This window comes from Mauremys mutica, chromosome 13 (genome assembly GCF_020497125.1).
Source record: "Mauremys mutica isolate MM-2020 ecotype Southern chromosome 13, ASM2049712v1, whole genome shotgun sequence".
Classification (NCBI taxonomy): Eukaryota; Metazoa; Chordata; order Testudines; family Geoemydidae; genus Mauremys; species Mauremys mutica.
In genome coordinates this window covers 52960150-52976534 of record NC_059084.1, presented here as the reverse complement: position 1 = coordinate 52976534, position 16385 = coordinate 52960150, and the positions used below count along the sequence as shown (strand labels likewise).

Sequence of the window (16385 nt, the reverse complement as noted above, 5' to 3'; positions counted from 1 at the left end):
TCTCTCTCTCTCCATATAAACACATACAACCTAGCTAGCTAGCTAGCTAGCTGACAAGGTGAACGACGTAATAATTTTTATTGAACCAACTTTTTTTGGTGGAAGAAACAAGGTTTCCAGCATTAGAGACATTCTCCTCAGGACTGCCTTCCGTCTCCAGACCTGAGGAAGAGCTCAGTGAATCTCGAAAACGTGTCCCTTCCGCAGACAGAAGTTGTTCCAGTAAAAGATATTACCTCACTCACCTTGACACTTTCATATCCTGAGACCAAAACAACGACAACAAATCTCTCTGTGTCTCTGTCTGTCTCTCTGTCTGTCTGTCTCTTTCTAGAAAAGTAAATACACGTGCATCTTTCAGTCTGTCTCTCTGAAAATAAATACATGTGTATCTGTCTGTCGGTCTGTCTGTCTGTCTGCTTTTATGGAGTATACTCCTACGGAGAAATGGTAACCTAATTTAGTTGCCTGCAATAAACATAACGAAGTTATACACCTACACCGAAGAGAAATTGTTTAAGAAAAAAAACATTTCTTCGCATTGTCTCCGGGTTGCTTCCAGGGCAGAATTTCTCCCTGTGTCTATTCGCAGCCCTCCCACGAGGGGGAGTGGGTCCTTGACTGTAAATAGACTGGACAACGCAGCAGACGCCCCATTCTGTGTGTGACAGCGGTGGAGACGAGATGTGGATCGCCGTCTGCCTCTTCCTCGTCTGTAAGTGGTTCCATTTTACTGGCAATAAGACTGTGGTTTTCCAACTCACTGGTTTTACTCTGCCTCCATTGTTCTCCTGCCAGGTCCCGTGGCTGGGAACTCTGTGACCCAGATTCGAGCGTCTGCGTCAGCCAGGGAAGGGCGGCCGGTGAATCTGAATTGTCAGTACAGCACCACGTACACGTACTACGCCCTGGGATGGTACCAGCAGCTGCCTGGGCAGCAGCCTCTGTTCCTACTGTACAGAAATGAGAGGGGAAATGAATACAAGCCCAGTTCTGTGCCCCCTCGGTTTTCCTCCGAGCTTAGCACCGATGTCAAATCGTTCACACTGTCCATAGAGGGGGCGCAGCGGGCTGACTCGGCGGTGTATTTCTGTGCTCTCTGGGATCCACCGTGATACACAGCGCACCGGGATCCCAACACAAACTGCCGGGGGGGGGCGGTGTCTCCAAAACGAAAGATGAGTCATGTCCCCTATGTGCACGGAAGCGTGGGGGGAGGGAGCCACATCTCGGGGCACCAGGAAGCGTGTCCTTGTTTACAAGCAGGGGGGCTGCACACTTCCCAGCGTGTGCAGGCTCCGCTTACCGCTCACCCCGGGGTCTCCTGCATCACTCCCTCCCCTACACAAACTCTCTGTTTGCCGCTGTTCTATCGCCCTCTTTTTTTCGGGGACTCCCCTGGCTCTTCCCCGCTGGAGTCTCTCCCATTCCTACCTCCTCCCATACCAGGGTCCCCCATATTTGCCCCATCCCAGTGGCTCTGTGTGCACGGCCCCCCTTTCCCCATTTTCACTGACCTCCTTTCTTTTACAGGGCGTGTCCTCTGCGTTTCCCATTCCCTCCTCCCTCCCACACTAGGGTCCCCCTTTCTCTCCCCATGGCAGGGGCTGGGTGCCCCCATTCCCACTATACCTCCCCAGTGTAGGGCACACTAGAAGACATAAATACATGGAAAGATACCTGCTCCTGTATTTTCCACTCCATGCATCCGATGAAGTGGGTTCTAGCAGGGCTGCCCAGAGGGGGGGCAAAGGGGGCAATTTGCCCTGGGCCCCGGGCTCCGCAGGGGCCCCCAAGAGAACAGCTGAGGCTCCCGCCTCCGCCCCTCTCCTGGCGCCTTAGCACATCAAGTGGCGTCCTCAGACAGCGCCGCGGCGTGTCTCGGCGGGGCCCCTGAGCCCCGCCCCCTCAGAGCCGCGTGGGGAGGGGGCGGGGCTGCGAGCTCCGGGCTGAGCTCAGCTCCCTCCGCTCGGCGTGGAGCTCCCAGCCCCGCCCCCTCCCCACGCGGCTCTGAGCGGGACGGAGCTCAGGCCCCGCCGGGACACACGCTGCAGCTGTTCAGCGACGCGCTGAGACTCAGGGTGAGGAGGGAGCCGGGGGTAAGAGGCTGGGGCCGGGGGGGTTGGCTAAGGGGCAGGGAGTCCTGGGGACAGTCAGGGCACAGGGAGGGGGCAGAGGTTGGGGGAGCGGTCAGGGGGCAGGGAATGGGGGGGTTGGATTGTGGGTGTTCGGGGGGGGTGGATAGGGTCAGGGCCGCCCAGAGGGGGCGGCGCAAGAGGGCGCAGGAGCTTCTTCGCTCCCAGTCTTCGCCGGCGGGGGGTCCTTCCGCTCCGGGGCAGAAGGACCCCCCAGTGGCGAATTACCGCCGAAGCGGGACCCGCCGCCGACGTGCAGCCCGGTCTTCGGCAGTAATTCGGCGGCGGGGGGGCCCTTCCGTTCCGGGACCCGCCGCCGAAGTGCCCCAAAGACCCGCGGCGGGGACCCCCCCACCGCCAAATTGCCGCCGAAGACCGGGCTGCACTTCGGCGGCGGGTCCCGCTTCGGCGGTAATTCAGTGGCGGGGGGCTCCCACCATGGGTCTTTGGGGCACTTTGGCGGTGGGTCCCGGAACGGAAGGGCCCCCCGCCACCAAAGACCCCGGGCCCCCGGAATCCTCTGGGCGGCCCTGCCTCTGCCACGGGAGTGGCCAAGTACCAAGAGGTAGTTGCTGCAGTAGCAGCAGGAGCACAGTGGTTCTCAGTAATAGACTTAGGGTACGTCTACACTACAAAATTAGTTTGATTTAATAGAAGTTGATTTTTAGAAATCGATTTGATACGATCGATTGTGTGTGTCCCCACTAAACACTTTAAGTCGGCGGTGTGCGTCCACAGTACTGAGGCTAGCGTTGACTTCCGAAGCATTGCACTGTGGGTAGTTATCCCACAGTTCCTGCAGTCTCTGCCCCCCCATTGGAATACTGGGTTGTGCTCCCAATGCCTGATGGGGTAAAAACATTGTTGGGGGTGGTTCTGGGTACATGTCATCAGTCCCCTCCCTGCGCTTTCCGTGAAAGCAATGGGAAAAAATTGTTTCTCACCTTTTTTCCTGGGTTATCCGTTCAGACGGCATACCATGGCAAGCATGGTGCCCGCTCAGCTCACTGTCACCGTACGTCTCCTAGGTGCTGCTGGCAGATGCGGTACAGCATTGCTACATAGCAGCAGCTTCTTGCCCTTGCAAGTTAGCAAAGATGGTTATCAGTCCTATTGTACCATCTGCTGCTGTCATGGTTGCTCCTGGCCGGCCTTGGTGTGGTCAGTCAGGGGCGCCTGGGCAGACATGGGTGCTCCAGGCCGGCCTCGGTGAGGTCTGTTGGTGGCAACTGGACAAAAATGGGAATGACTTCAGGTCATTCTCTCTTTAAGTTTTGTCTAATGGAGATTCAGTCCTGCCTAGGCTGGAATATCATGCCAGCTGGAGGCTTCTGCCTCAGGCTGCTCTCCCAGCCAGCAGCGCGGTGCAGTCGCACCTACCCCAGCCTATCCCTTGCTCCCATGGTTCATGAAGCCTGGACAGTAGTTAGGAGCAGTCTAACTATAGGCTGAGCAAGTGCAGAATGGTGGTTCACTCTACTTCCCTGCTGTAAGCCAACTGCCCTCCCCTCCCACCTTTGATCTCCGCTTGCAGAGGCAATAAAGTCAGTGTTGTTTCAAATTCCTGCATTCTTTATTACTTCATCACACAAATGGGGGGATAACTGCCAAGGTAGCTGGGGAGGGGTGGGGGAGGAGGGAAGCGATGGGTGGGGTTGTTGCAGGGGCACCCCCTAGAATAGCATGCAGCTCATCATTTCTGTGGGATGTCTTGGACTCTGACCCGGAGCGGCTGTTTGCCACTCTGGTTCTTTAGTAGGCTTGCCTGACATTCCAGGCAGGACTGAATCTCCATTAGATGAAACTTAAAGAGAGAATGACCTGGAGTCATTCCCATTTTTGTCAAGGCGCCCCCACCGACCTCACCAAGGCCGGCCAGGAGCGCATCCATGTCTGCCCAGGAGCCCCCGACCAACCTCACTGAGGCCGGCCAGGAGCACCCACGGGATGATGATGACAGCTCTCATTCCTATTGTACCGTCTGCCGTCAGCAAGGCAAGGGGTTGCTGCTGTGTAGCACTGCAGCACCGCATCTGCCAGCAGCAGCCAGTGGACATAGGTGAAAGTGAAAAAAGGTGAGAAACTATTTTTTCCTGTTGCTTTTCTCGGGGGGTTGGCGGGGAGGGGAGTGGTAGTACCTGAGAACATGTACCAAGAACCACCCGCGACAATCAGAGATTGGGAGCTCAACCCAGAATTCAAATGCTTGGCGGAGACTGCGGGAACTGTGGGATAGCTACAGTCGTCAGTTGTCCTCCCTCTGTGAGAGCAACTGCAGGCAATCGTTTCTTGCCTTTTTTCCGTGCAGATGCCATAGTGCGGCAAACATGGAGTCTGTTCAGCTCATCGCAGCAGTTTGGCCATTGTAAATACCTCACACATAATCCAGCAGTATGTGCAGTACCTGCAAAAGTGGGCGAGGAAGTGATGACAGCGTGATTACTATACTGATGAGGACAGGGACACAGATGTTCCTAGAAGCACGGCATGTGGTGACTGGGAGATCATGGTGGCGTTGGGCCAGGTTCATGCCATTGAACGCTGATTCTGGGCCCGGGAAACAAGCGCAGACTGATGGGACCACATAGTGTTGCAGGTCTGGGCTGATTCTCAGTGGCTGCGAAGCTTTCGTATGGGTAGGGCACTTTCATGGAACTTTGTGACTTGCTGTCCCCTGCCCTGAAGTGCAAAGACACTAAGATGAGAGCAGCCCTCACAGTTGAGAAGTGAGTGGCCATAGCACGGTGGAAGATTGCAACGCCCGACAGCTACCAGTCAGTTGGGAATCAGTTTGGAGTGGGAAAATCTACTGTGGAGGCTGCAGTGCTGCAAGTAGCCACCACAATCATTGACCAGCTGCTATCAAGGGTAGTGACTTTTGGAAATGTGCAGACCATTGTGGATGGCTTTAATGCACTGGGGTTCCCTAACTGCGGCGGGGCGATAGATGGAATGCATATCCCTATCTTGGCACCAGCACACTGGGGCAGCCAGTAAATAAACTGCAAGGTAGTACTTCCACCGTGCTATGGCCACTTGCTTCTCAACTTGCTTACAGCACCGTGGATCACAAGGAATGTTTCACCGACATCAATGTGGGATGCCCGGGAAATGTGCATGACACTCGCATCTTCAGGAACTCTGGTCTGTTTGAACAGCTGCAGGAAGGGACTTACTTCCCAGAGCAGAAAATAACAGTTGGGGATGTTGAAATGCCAATAGTTATCTTCGGGGACCCAGCCTACCCCTAATGCCATGGCCCATGAAGCCGTACACAGGCACACTGAACAGTAATAAAGATCAGTTCAACTATAGGCTGAGCAAGTGCAGAATGGTGGTAGAATGTGCTTTGGAATGTTTAAAAGCTCGCTGGTGCAGTTTACTGACTCTGTTAGACCTCAGCACAACCAATATTCCAGTTGTAATTGCTGCTTGTGCTCCACAATATCTGTGAGAGTAAGGCGGGAGGTGTTTATGGTGGGGTGGGAGGTTGAGGCAACTCGCCTGATGGGCAATTTTTCACAGCCAGACAACAGGGAGATTAGAAGAGGGCGAGCAGGGCATCAGAGAAGCTTTGAAAGCCAGTTTCATGACTGGTCAAGGTACGGTGTGACAGTTGTGTTTGTTTCTGTTGAAGTCACCCATCCCCTATATATCTGAAAGGAAATAAAGTCACAATTGTTTAAAAAACATTCTTTATTATTTGTTGCATGACACATTATTGAGAGAAATCCAAAGGTAGACCGGGGGAGGGGGCGTGGAGGAGGAGAGAAGGAAAATTCCAGAAACCAAATCAAAAGTTTGCATATGCCAGCTTTCTGCTGCTTGGGCGATCCTCTGGGGTTGAGTGTGTGGGTCTCCATAGCCTCCCCCCATGTTCTTGGGCATCTGGGTGAGGAGGCTGTGGAACTTGGGGAGGAGGGAGGGCGGTTATACAGGGGCTGCAGTGGCAGTCTGTGGTCTTGCTGCCTTTCCCGCATTAGATCCACCAGACAGCGGAGCATGTCAGTTTGTTCCCCCATGAGCTTGACCGTAGCCTCCTGCCTGCTTTCATCACGTGCCTCCCTCCTCTCTTCGTGTTCCTGTAATGCTTTACGGGACTCCGCAATTGTTTGCCTCCACGCATTCAGCTGGGCCCTATCAGCGCGGGAGGACTGCATGAGCTCAGCAAACATGTCGTCCCGAGTTCATTTTTTCCACCTTCTAATCTGGACCAGACTCTGGGATGGAGTAGATAGGGGCCGTGTTGAAACATTTGCACCTGTGGGAGGAGAAAAAGGGAGAGTAGTATTTTAAAAGATACACTTCAGAGAACAAAGGAGACACTCCTTCTCAGTGAAACAGGCAATTCATAGTACACAGCACATGTTCTTTCCGTAGAAGGTCGCATTTTGCCTCTTGTACTGAAGTGCCTGCCACTTTGGTGTGAGTGAGCCATCACACGCAGCCGGGCAACAGAATTCAGCTTGCAGGCAGCCATGGTGCGCCCTAGGGGCATGCGGGGTTCTGCTTCTTCCGCATTCATTTCAATGCTTTCAAACTGCCGGGCCCCCTTTCCCATAGCAAGCGACGCCTGGGGGGGTTGCCATATCAAAGGAGAGCCTGCGGACTCTCAGGATGATCGCTTCACACACACATACCCCCGCACCCACCGCGTGGCTCTGATGAGGCTCTGAGCAGGGATGAGCCCTTTAAACTAAACGTGAACAGCCCAGCGTGGCCGGGTTTCCCCTCGCCCCGCATTGTGTGGCTCCGATCAGGCTCTCACTCACCAGAAGTAACTTCTCCAGGGTCATGGAACGGGAGCCCACCTTGGGAGTCAGGGGAGGCTATTGTATCCTGCGGTAAGAATAGTTCCTGCCTTGCGGGGCGGGGGGGGGATTCTGTCCTCCTCCTCCTCTTCATACTCCATAAAGTAATCCTCCTTGCTCCGTTCAACCAGGGCCAACTCCAGGTTTTCTGCCTTGGCAAGTATCAAAAAAAAAAAAGAAGCCTTGGCAGCACGATCCCACCACTCCGTTCTTCGGCGGCAATTCAGCGGCAGGCCCTTTGCTTGGAGAGGGACTGAGGGACCCGCCACCAAATTTCCACTGAAGACCCGGACGCGCTGCCCCGATAGCAGCCGGAGGGCCACCCCTTGATATTGGCTACCCACGCACCTGCTTCGTTAGCTGGTGCCTGGAGCTGGTCCTGGCCTCAGGGGAGCTGGCGGGAGGTACAGGTGGCAGCGAACGCCAGCCGAAGGAGCACAGGGTGGCCGCGCAGCCACCTGGAGAAAAGTGATGCTTTGAAGGGGAAACTGCCACTTCTCTCTGGCCAATGGCTGCGTGGGTGCCCCCTGCTCCTCTTGAGTCCTCCAGCCTGTGTTCGTACCGCTCACCACTGCTTGGGGCAGGGTGGGGCAGGCGGCCGGAGGAGGAGGCTGGCCACCAGAACTGGCATAGAGCCTGTGGGCCAGGGGGGCCGGCTGGGGGGATGGGGCTGGCCTCAGGAGGTGGCGCAGAGCCCGCAGGTTGGGGGCCAGCCAGGGGAGGCAGAGGTGAAAGTAAGCCGGTACGGGCTGGTGCGGAGTGCCGGTAAAAAAAGATGCAGCAGCGTACCACAAATACGTGGAGCATTCAGGCAGGGGCTGCAGGGGCTCCCCTCTAGCTTGCAGCAAGGAGCAGGGGGACTGGCTGAGGGAGAAGAAGCCTCCCCAGGCCGCCTGCTGCCTGCATAGGAACAGTTTGAATGTAGCTGTTCACTCCGCCATTCAGACCGGATTAGGGGCTATTTCTGGCATCCTTGTTAATTTCACTCACAGTTGTTGGGGGCGGGGGGTGAGACCAAGGCAGGGGCAGAATACAATGGGCATTTGGCTGCACAGCTTAAATCCAGAGCTAATAAAAGCCAGTGGAAGGGGAAAAGTCACTGTCACATCGGTTTCTCTCCTCCCGCCTCCAGCCCCAACAACTGTGAGTGAAATTAACACAGATGCCAGAAATGGCCCCTAAACCCGCGGAGTGAACAGCTGACTTCAAACTGTTCCTATGAGGCTTCTCCCTCAGCCAGTGCCCCTGCTCCCTGCTGCACGATAGAGGGGAGTCGCTGCAGCCCTCTGCACATGCACCCTTACCTCTCCGGCAGCCCCCCCTGCCCAGATGGGGAGTGACAGGGGACAGCTCCTCTCACACCCCTCTGCTGGCCCCTTCTCAGCCGCAAGGGCCAGTCCCAGCCAGTGTCTCCCACTGGGCCCCCGGTCTCAGCCCATCACACAACAGTTCAGCCCCCTCCCAGGGGCAGCTCTGAACCAAGGTCCTTCCCCACCTCCGGGGCTTGACTTCAGTTCCCTCCCTTGTGAGGGCACTGGGCCCCTGGGCTTCTCCCTCTGGGAGTCCATGTGCTACTTAAACCAGCCTCCCACATCCCCCGTCCCCCGGCTCTTGGGCTTCCAAACCCTTTTAAATTGCCCCGGCATGGGAGGCTAGCCCCCAGCTCCACTCCTTCCGCCTGAACCCTCCCCTCTTGGCCGGAGCCTGGAGACACCCCACAGCCCCAGGCCCAGTTCCAGCCCCGCCCGGAGGAGCACCGGTCTGACATGCCTGCTGTTCTTCTAATGCAGGCTGTTCTACCTAACTAAGGGAGCCCCATAGGCTGGCTCCAGTAATTAGGTGCCTCCTGGACCCTGGAGAGGAGGTGGAGGAAGGTGAGGTGATGGGAGAAATAGGAGATATGTGGGGGTCAGTGAGGTGAGGTGGGGGTGGAGGGTTTGGAGTGTCCCAGTCCCAGCCAGGGTGGGGGGAGCTGGCTGCACGAGATGGAGGGGCTAGGGAGAGCAGGCTGCGGGGGTGGGGGGCTGGGGGAAGTAGGCTTCATGGGGGGACGGTGCCAAGATTTCTGGTGAGTTGCTGGCATCTGGGGGCTTGTGGCTACCTGGGAGTGACCGTATGGGTAAAGCAGAGAACTCCAAGGTTTGAAGACATAGATCTGTGGTTGTATTTTCACCGGTGTCACTTTAAGAAGCTGCTTTATGCTATTTACTCTCTGTTAGATGCTGATCCCACAAACAGTTGTGCCTGTGGAGGGCTCCTGTGCAGAGGCGTTTGCAGGACTGGGGCTTTAGTGAATGAAAACTGGAGCAAAAGCACGTGGATAGGCCTAGCTCAGGGGTGGGCAAACTACTGCCCACGGGCTGGATCCGGCCCATCAGGGTTTGGATCTGGCCCGCGGGATTGCCACCCCCACAGTGCCGCGGGGCTAAGCAGGGGAAGCTCCCATTGGCCGGGACTGGGGAACCATGGCCAATGGGAGCTTCTGGGGAGGTACCCGCAGACAAGGGCAGTGTGCAGAGCCCTCTGCCTGCCTTCCCCCAGGGGCTGCAGGGACGTGGTGCTGGCCACTTCCAGGAGTGGAGCAGGGCAGGGCTGGGGTGGGCAGGCAGGGAGCTTGCCCTGGCCCCTGTGCCAGCAGCAGCCACCCCAGAGCCAGAGCAACTCCAGGTAAGTGGCACCAGACCAGAGCCCACACCCTGCACCCCAACCCCCTGCCCTGAGCCCCTCCCACACTCCACACCCCCCGCCCTGAGCCCCTCCCGCACCCCAACCCCCTGCCCTGAGCCCCTCCCACACTCCACACACCCCGCCCTGATCCCCTCCCACACTCCACACCCCCCACCCTGAGCCCCTCCCACACCCCACACCCCCTCCCGCACCCCAACGCCCTGCCCTGAGCCCCTGCTGCTCCCTGCATCCCAAACCCCTGCCCTGAGCCCCCTCCCGCACCCCAACTCCCTGCCCTGAGCCCCTCCCACACTCCACACACCCCGCCCTGAGCCCCTCCCACACCCCACACCTCCTCCCGCACCCCAACCCGTGCCCTGAGCCCCTGCTGCTCCCTGCATCCCAACCCCCCCCCCTGAGCCCCTCCCGCACCCCACAAACCCCGTCCTGAGCCCCTCCCGCACCCCAACCCCCCGTTCTGAGCCCCTCCCACACCCCAACCCCCTCCTTCACCCCAACCCCCTGCCCTGAGCCCCCTCCCGCACCCCAACCCCCCGTTCTGAGCCCCTCCCACACCCCAACCCCCTCCTTCACCCCACCCCCCTGCCCTGAGCCCCCTCCTGCATCCCAACCCCCCACCCTGAGCCACCTCTCGCACTCCACACCCCCTCCCAGGGCCGGCTCCAGACCCCAGTGCACCAAGCGCGCGCTTGGGGCAGCATTTTGCTGGCAGGGCGGCAGCTGGCTCCGGCGGACCTTCCGCAGTCATGCCTGCAGACGTGCCTGCGGAAGCTCCACCGGAGCTGCAGGACCAGCGGACCCTCCGCAGGCACGTCTGCCAGAGGTCCCCCAGAGCCGTGGGACCGGCGACCACCAGAGCGCGCCCCACAGCGCGCCACCCTGCTTGAGGCGACGGGATTCCTAGAGCTGCCCCTGCCCCCTCCTGCACCACAACCCCCTACCCTGAGCCTCTGCTGCTCCCTGCATCCCAATCCCCCACCCTGAGCCACCTCCCGCAGTCCACACTCCCTCCTGCACCACAACCCCCTGCCCTGAGCCCCCATCTCACCTGTTCTGCACCTCAACCCCCTGCCCTGAGACCCCTCGTACACCTGGCATCCTTCCTGCTCCCCAACTCCTAGCCCTGAGCCCCTTCCTGCACACTGCACCCCTCCCCCACTCCCTCCAGCACCCCACCCCCATGCCCCAGTCCTACATTCATGGCCCTGCGTGCAATTTCCGCACCCAGATGTGGCCGTCGGGCCAAAAAGTTTGCCCACCCCTGGACTATTTAGTGGCTGGCAATGCAGAAATAGACTCTGCCTCAGTTACTATGAATAATGAGCTTTCTTCTCTTCAACCCGCTTTGTAAACATGAACTAAGAGCAAGAAATGCCAGAGACACTGTACAAAGACTGGGGGTGGAACATCATCCCCCCACCTCCCCTGCCGCCGCTTTTGCCCACCGAAATGTTGCCACTGTTCGCACAGACCAGCAAAGGCTGCATGGTGCTTGTGCAGCGCGTTGTGGCTACTGACCAGTTCAAGACTGGGCTGTGATACACAAGGACAAGTCGGGAGGTAGGTAAAGGTTCGGTTTTCCTTCCTGAGTAACTTCAGGGTCATTCTACCCACCTGGCTGTCACCCGAAACCAGCTGTTTAGGACACTGCCCCAGAAACCCACCGAGCCCTTTTAGTTTGGGATTTTTGAAGGCACCCAAATGATTTAGGCACCCGCATCCCGTTGCTTGGCAATGGGACTCCTTGCTCCTTCGGCCTCCTTTGAAAATCTCAGCCTAAGTGACTGGCCCGAGATCACAAAGTGACTCTGTAGCAGAGACAAAACTGACCCGGGGGCAAGGCCGGCACTTCCATTTAGGCGACCTAGGCGGTCACCTAGGGCGCCAGGATTTGGGGGGGTGGCACTGGAGCACGGAAGGACCCCCGCCTAGGGTGCCCAAAACCCTGGTGCCGCTGCTGCCCCCCCCCTGCCCTGAGGTGCCTCCCCGCCAGCAGCAGCTCCCCCCCGCCCTGAGGCGCCCCCTCCCCACCCCAGCTCACCTCTGCTCCGCGTCCTCCCGAGCACGCTGCCCCCGCTCTAATTCTCCTCCCAGGCTTGCGGCGTCAAACAGCTGATTGGTGCCGCAAGCCTGGGAGGCGGGAAAAGCAAAGCAGCGACTGCGCAGTGGAACCCCCAGGCTGCCAGCGGGGCCGGCGGGGGCTCAGCGCAGCGGCCGCTGAAACGGCTTTAAACATTTTGGGGGGGGCGCCGCTTTTTGGCGCCCCCAAATCTTGGTGCCCTAGAGAACCGCCTAGTTCACCTAAATGGTAGCCCCGGCCCTGGGGGTGGGGAGCTGCTCCAGGGCTGGGGGGCACAAGGTGGATGTTTCGCCTAGGGCACAAAACTCCTGCCCGGGAGTCCCTGATTCACAGCCCATCGAACACCCCGCCCTGCACCTTGCAGAGAACTATGAAGCCCTGGAGCGTCAGGAGAGGGACTGATGGGGCCTATGCCTGTCCCAGCTTTCATGGTCTGCTTTCCTGGGGGGGGAGGGGGGCTCTCATGCTTTGGCAGGGCCTGTGGCTTTGGCAGGGCCTGTGGCGAGGGGTTGTGTCCAGGGACCAAACTGCCAAGAACAGGCAGTGAGGCAGCGTCGCTCTCAGATTGTCTGTAGCTCATGCCCCAAGTCTGGGGCAGGGAATCCTTCTTCCCCGCCTGTTTTCACCTAGCCCCGTTCTCCGGCTCGGGGTTCTGGTCTCTTCTCTACTATATCACGTCACCCCCCGACCCTCACTGCGCCACGCCCCCCATCAGCCTCTCGCCCGGCCTGCCCGCTTGCTGGGTTCAGCCCCTTTTATTTCCAACCCCCCGGCTCTCCCCCGAATATGCAAAGCTGCCACAGCCGACTCCCTACTTAACCACCGACTCCGGCATCTCCGCCAACGGCCCCGCATCCGGCTCAGGGACTTACCGGGCTGCGCTCCCATCCCATCACCATGCTGGGTCCGCTGGGAATCTGCGTTTTCCTGCTTGGCCTCTCCGGTGGGTTTGTTTCTCTGTTCACCGTCGATTTGAGATCGCGCTGCAGTTCCTGGGCTGAGGGTTTTTTCCTAAAGTTATCTGGGAACGTCTCTCTAGGCAAGTCAGTAGAGCTCGTGGTGCTGAATACTGGGGGTGCTGTAGAAAATCCCCTCACAACTCGCCCTGCGTGGGAGGACACTGAGATCCGGCCGGGGAGTCACACTAGGGAGTGTTTAGATTAATCTCCACACGCGGGTCTGTCTCCTCTCTAGTGTGTCTGTCTGTGTCGCTAATCTGCTGTTTTTAAACATTACTTCTAACAACCCGCTTTGTTTGTCTCCAGGGGCCCGGGCACAGGTGGTTCTCACCCAGTCCAGCGCGGAGATTAAGAAACCCGGAGAATCCACCAAACTGACTTGTACCGTGAGCGGCTTTGATCTCAGCAGCTATACCATGTACTGGATCCGACAGGCTCCGGGAAAGGGGCTGGAGTGGCTGATCTACTATTATTCATCGTCCAGCAACAGCTACTCCCCGGCAATCCAGGGCCGATTCACGGCCTCCAAGGACAGCTCCAATTTCTACCTGCACATGACCGGCCTGAAAGCGGAGGACACCGCCCGGTATTACTGTGCGAGAGACACAGCGAGGAGAAGCCGGTCTGAGCTCAGACACAAACCTCGCCGGGTGTGAAGTGGAAAAGAAGCGCCCAGCAGGTGGCGCTCCGGCGCTACACAGCAGGGAGCCCCTGGCAGCAAACACGCTCGGAAGGGGACAGGCTGGTCTGTCTGCTTGTGCTCCGCTCCCGGCACCACCAAGACTGACACAGTCGTTGAAACACACGCGTGCAGAAGGGGACAGGATGTCTCTCCCGCGGCTTGTCTTCCCTGGCCTCGGCCAGACACAGGCTGGGAAAGGAAAACAGTTACACACGAATTAATACGAGTCCTTTATTTGCGTCTCTCCGGCATGAGGGAGTAGCTGCATGATGGCCCCTAGGAGTCAGTCATAGACCGGGGCTCTAGTGCGCGAGGCGCTGCACAAACAGATCTTACAGCCGGTCAGAGCCCCAGGAGCTTAGGAACTGTAGGACAAGAGACTGATGAGCAGGGAGAGATACATGGGGGAGGGGAGACAAGGAACCAGTGAGACAATATTGATCCGCAGGGACTCCTCAGCGAGACAGCAGCCTGTTGTCAATTCTTCCTCATGCTCCAGGGCAGAGGAGGGGTTTAGGAGCGCTTTGAAGGGAAGTAATGAGGCAGCATTGACCAAATTCCCCCCACCCCACCCCCTATCCCGCTGCCAAGGCGCGGGCAGCCGCGGGGAAAAGCAGACGGCTACTTGTTTACATAGTTAACAAATGCACAAAGGAGGCTTCCGTCGGAAGATGGGGATTGTCACAGTGGATGAGAACAGGCAGCAAACTAGTCCATTCTCCTACTCCTCCAGCGGTAAACACCAGCTGCACAAACATGGCAAGGGGCAGTTACAGAGAATCGAACCACAGGGGAATGTTCCTCTGTACCTCTCCACACTTGTATATTGGTTTTTTCCCTAAATCAGTTTAATCTAAACAACACAAAGCAAATGTTATTAGTGACGTCTTAGACCAAGGCAGAAAAAAGACAAAAGTATTACAGTGACACCTGAAGCCACATCTCAAATGATCAAATGTTAAAAACCGTGTAAAGCTTGCAAAGGGATATTCGCCTTTACTCCGTATGTGAACCCCGTGCCGCTGGTCTTCTCCATCCTCCCTTCATGTGCACAGAGCACCCGCTGGAGACGCAGAGACAGGGTCTGTCCTGTGCTCTGAGAGGCCAAGAAAGAGGCATCGGGGCAAACCCTGGAGAGCCCTGCTGACAGCACAGATTACAGGGAAATCATTGATGGGGAAGGGTTCTCACCTGCCCTAACCATCTGTAGCCGTTGGCCTTATCTTGGCCTTCCAAGGCCACCCTGTGCATGACTGAAAAGGGAGAGTCCTGAAGGCCCTCAGCGAGGTGTGGTTACAAACAGTATCTAACTCACTGGCTGTCAAGGCTGATTTCCCACTCTGGCACCCCGAGTGCAGAAGGTGGGGCCCGTAAAGACCTTAAAAATACCTACCACTCCAGGCTTGTATTAAACTCCCAAGGTTCCAGATCCCCTGGCCTTGAGTCCCATCGCTGCCACCATGCAAATGCAGAACCCCCTTGAGAGCCCAGAAAGGCGCACTTGGGAATTCCTTCCTGTGGGTACCCTCAAGCCCTTTCACCTCCCACTCCCCAGGGGGAAGAACCAGCAAAGAAAAGAGAAAAGGAAATTAGCTGTTGCCACCAGCTGAACCTGGAACCTCGGTGTTCCTCTTAGTAGCTAACTGAATAACATGCACACGGACTTCTTTACCTCCTAAGAGGCACAAATCCAATCATGTTCTTTAAAAAAGTATTTTTTATATATAAAAAAACAGTAAAACACATCTGGAAAATCAGGTTGCTGCTAGATGTTAAAGAGCATTTAGAAAAAAGATTAAACACCAGGAATGGCTTCCCTGGGGTCCAGCTTAAAGGGTATAAAAGAACAGGGCTGCCCAGAGGGGGGGCAAGAGCTGCAATTTCCCCCAGGCCCCGGGTCTCGCCGGGGCCCCCACAAGAGTTTTTCGTGGCCCCTGGAGCGGGGTCCTTCACTCGCTCCGGGGGGGCCGGAAAACTCTTGTGGGGCCCAGGCTCCTGGAGCTTCTTCTGCTCCTGATCTTCGCCGGTGGGGGGTCCTTCCGCTCCGGGGCAGCAGGACCCCCCACCGACGAATTACCGCCATAGTGGGAACCACCGCCGAAATGCAGCCCGGTCTTCGGCGGTAATTCGGCGGCAGGGGACCCTTCCGTTCCGGACCCGCGGCGGGGGCCCCCTGCCACTGAATTACTGCCGAAGACCCGGCTGCACTTTGGCGGCGGGTCCCACTTCAGTGGCAGGGGGTCCCTGCCCCGGGTCTTCGGGACACTTCGGCAGTGGGTCCTGGAATGGAAGGGGCCCCCCCGCTGCCGAATTACCGCCGAAGCGAGGGGTCCCCCGCCGCCGAAGACCCCAGGCCTCTGGAATCCTCTGGGCAGCCCTGGGTTCTAGACCGGAAAAGTTTATGCCCAAATAAATTTGTTAGTATCTCAGGTGACACGAGGACTGCTCCTTGTTTTTGCTGATACAGACTCTGAAACCGGAAAAAACCGTATGTGAAGTCTTGTGTCAGTGCCGACAAGGGGCAGAGTTGAGATTCCACGAGCAACCTGAGTTCTGGCACCTCCTCTCATTAGAGGGCTTCACGTATTAGCCACCTTTACGTTCTTTTAAAGGAGTTTTCACTCTGTCTTCTATCCTAGTACCTACCACCAGAGGGCAGCACGGGTTCGCTTTGATGCCCCCCAATCAGCGTGCGACCTACATTGGCTGCTGGAATATCCGACACTGCCCCCTTCATTGCCCCGTGGTGGTGGAACAGGAGGTTCAGCACTGGGCCGGAGATATGTTATTAGGGAAAGAGGCTTTGGGACCCGTCCCCCTTTCCCTGCTAGGAGATCTCAAGGTTGGCAGCTCTGGGTGCCTGGCCATTAGCTCACGAGAGCAGTTTGTAATGGCAAAGGCAGGAACAGTGGCCTTGTCATTCTGTAGTACAAAGCATTGAAATCGGCCCACTCACTGGTAGCTCAGAATATCCGGGGTTTCTAGACAAGTCCTCGTCCGTCAGCGATATGTCTCTGGGTGCACAGTGTG

At 57.5% G+C, this 16385-nt stretch overlaps 1 gene segment (V, D, J or C); it reads left to right on the top strand.

Annotated features, from left to right (window-relative positions):
• Positions 1–12570: 12570 nt before the first annotated feature.
• LOC123347729 lies at positions 12571–13329 on the top strand. The segment is given in 2 exon segments: positions 12571–12657; positions 12980–13329. Coding segments are annotated over 2 exon segments (396 nt in total).
• Positions 13330–16385: the final 3056 nt, after the last annotated feature.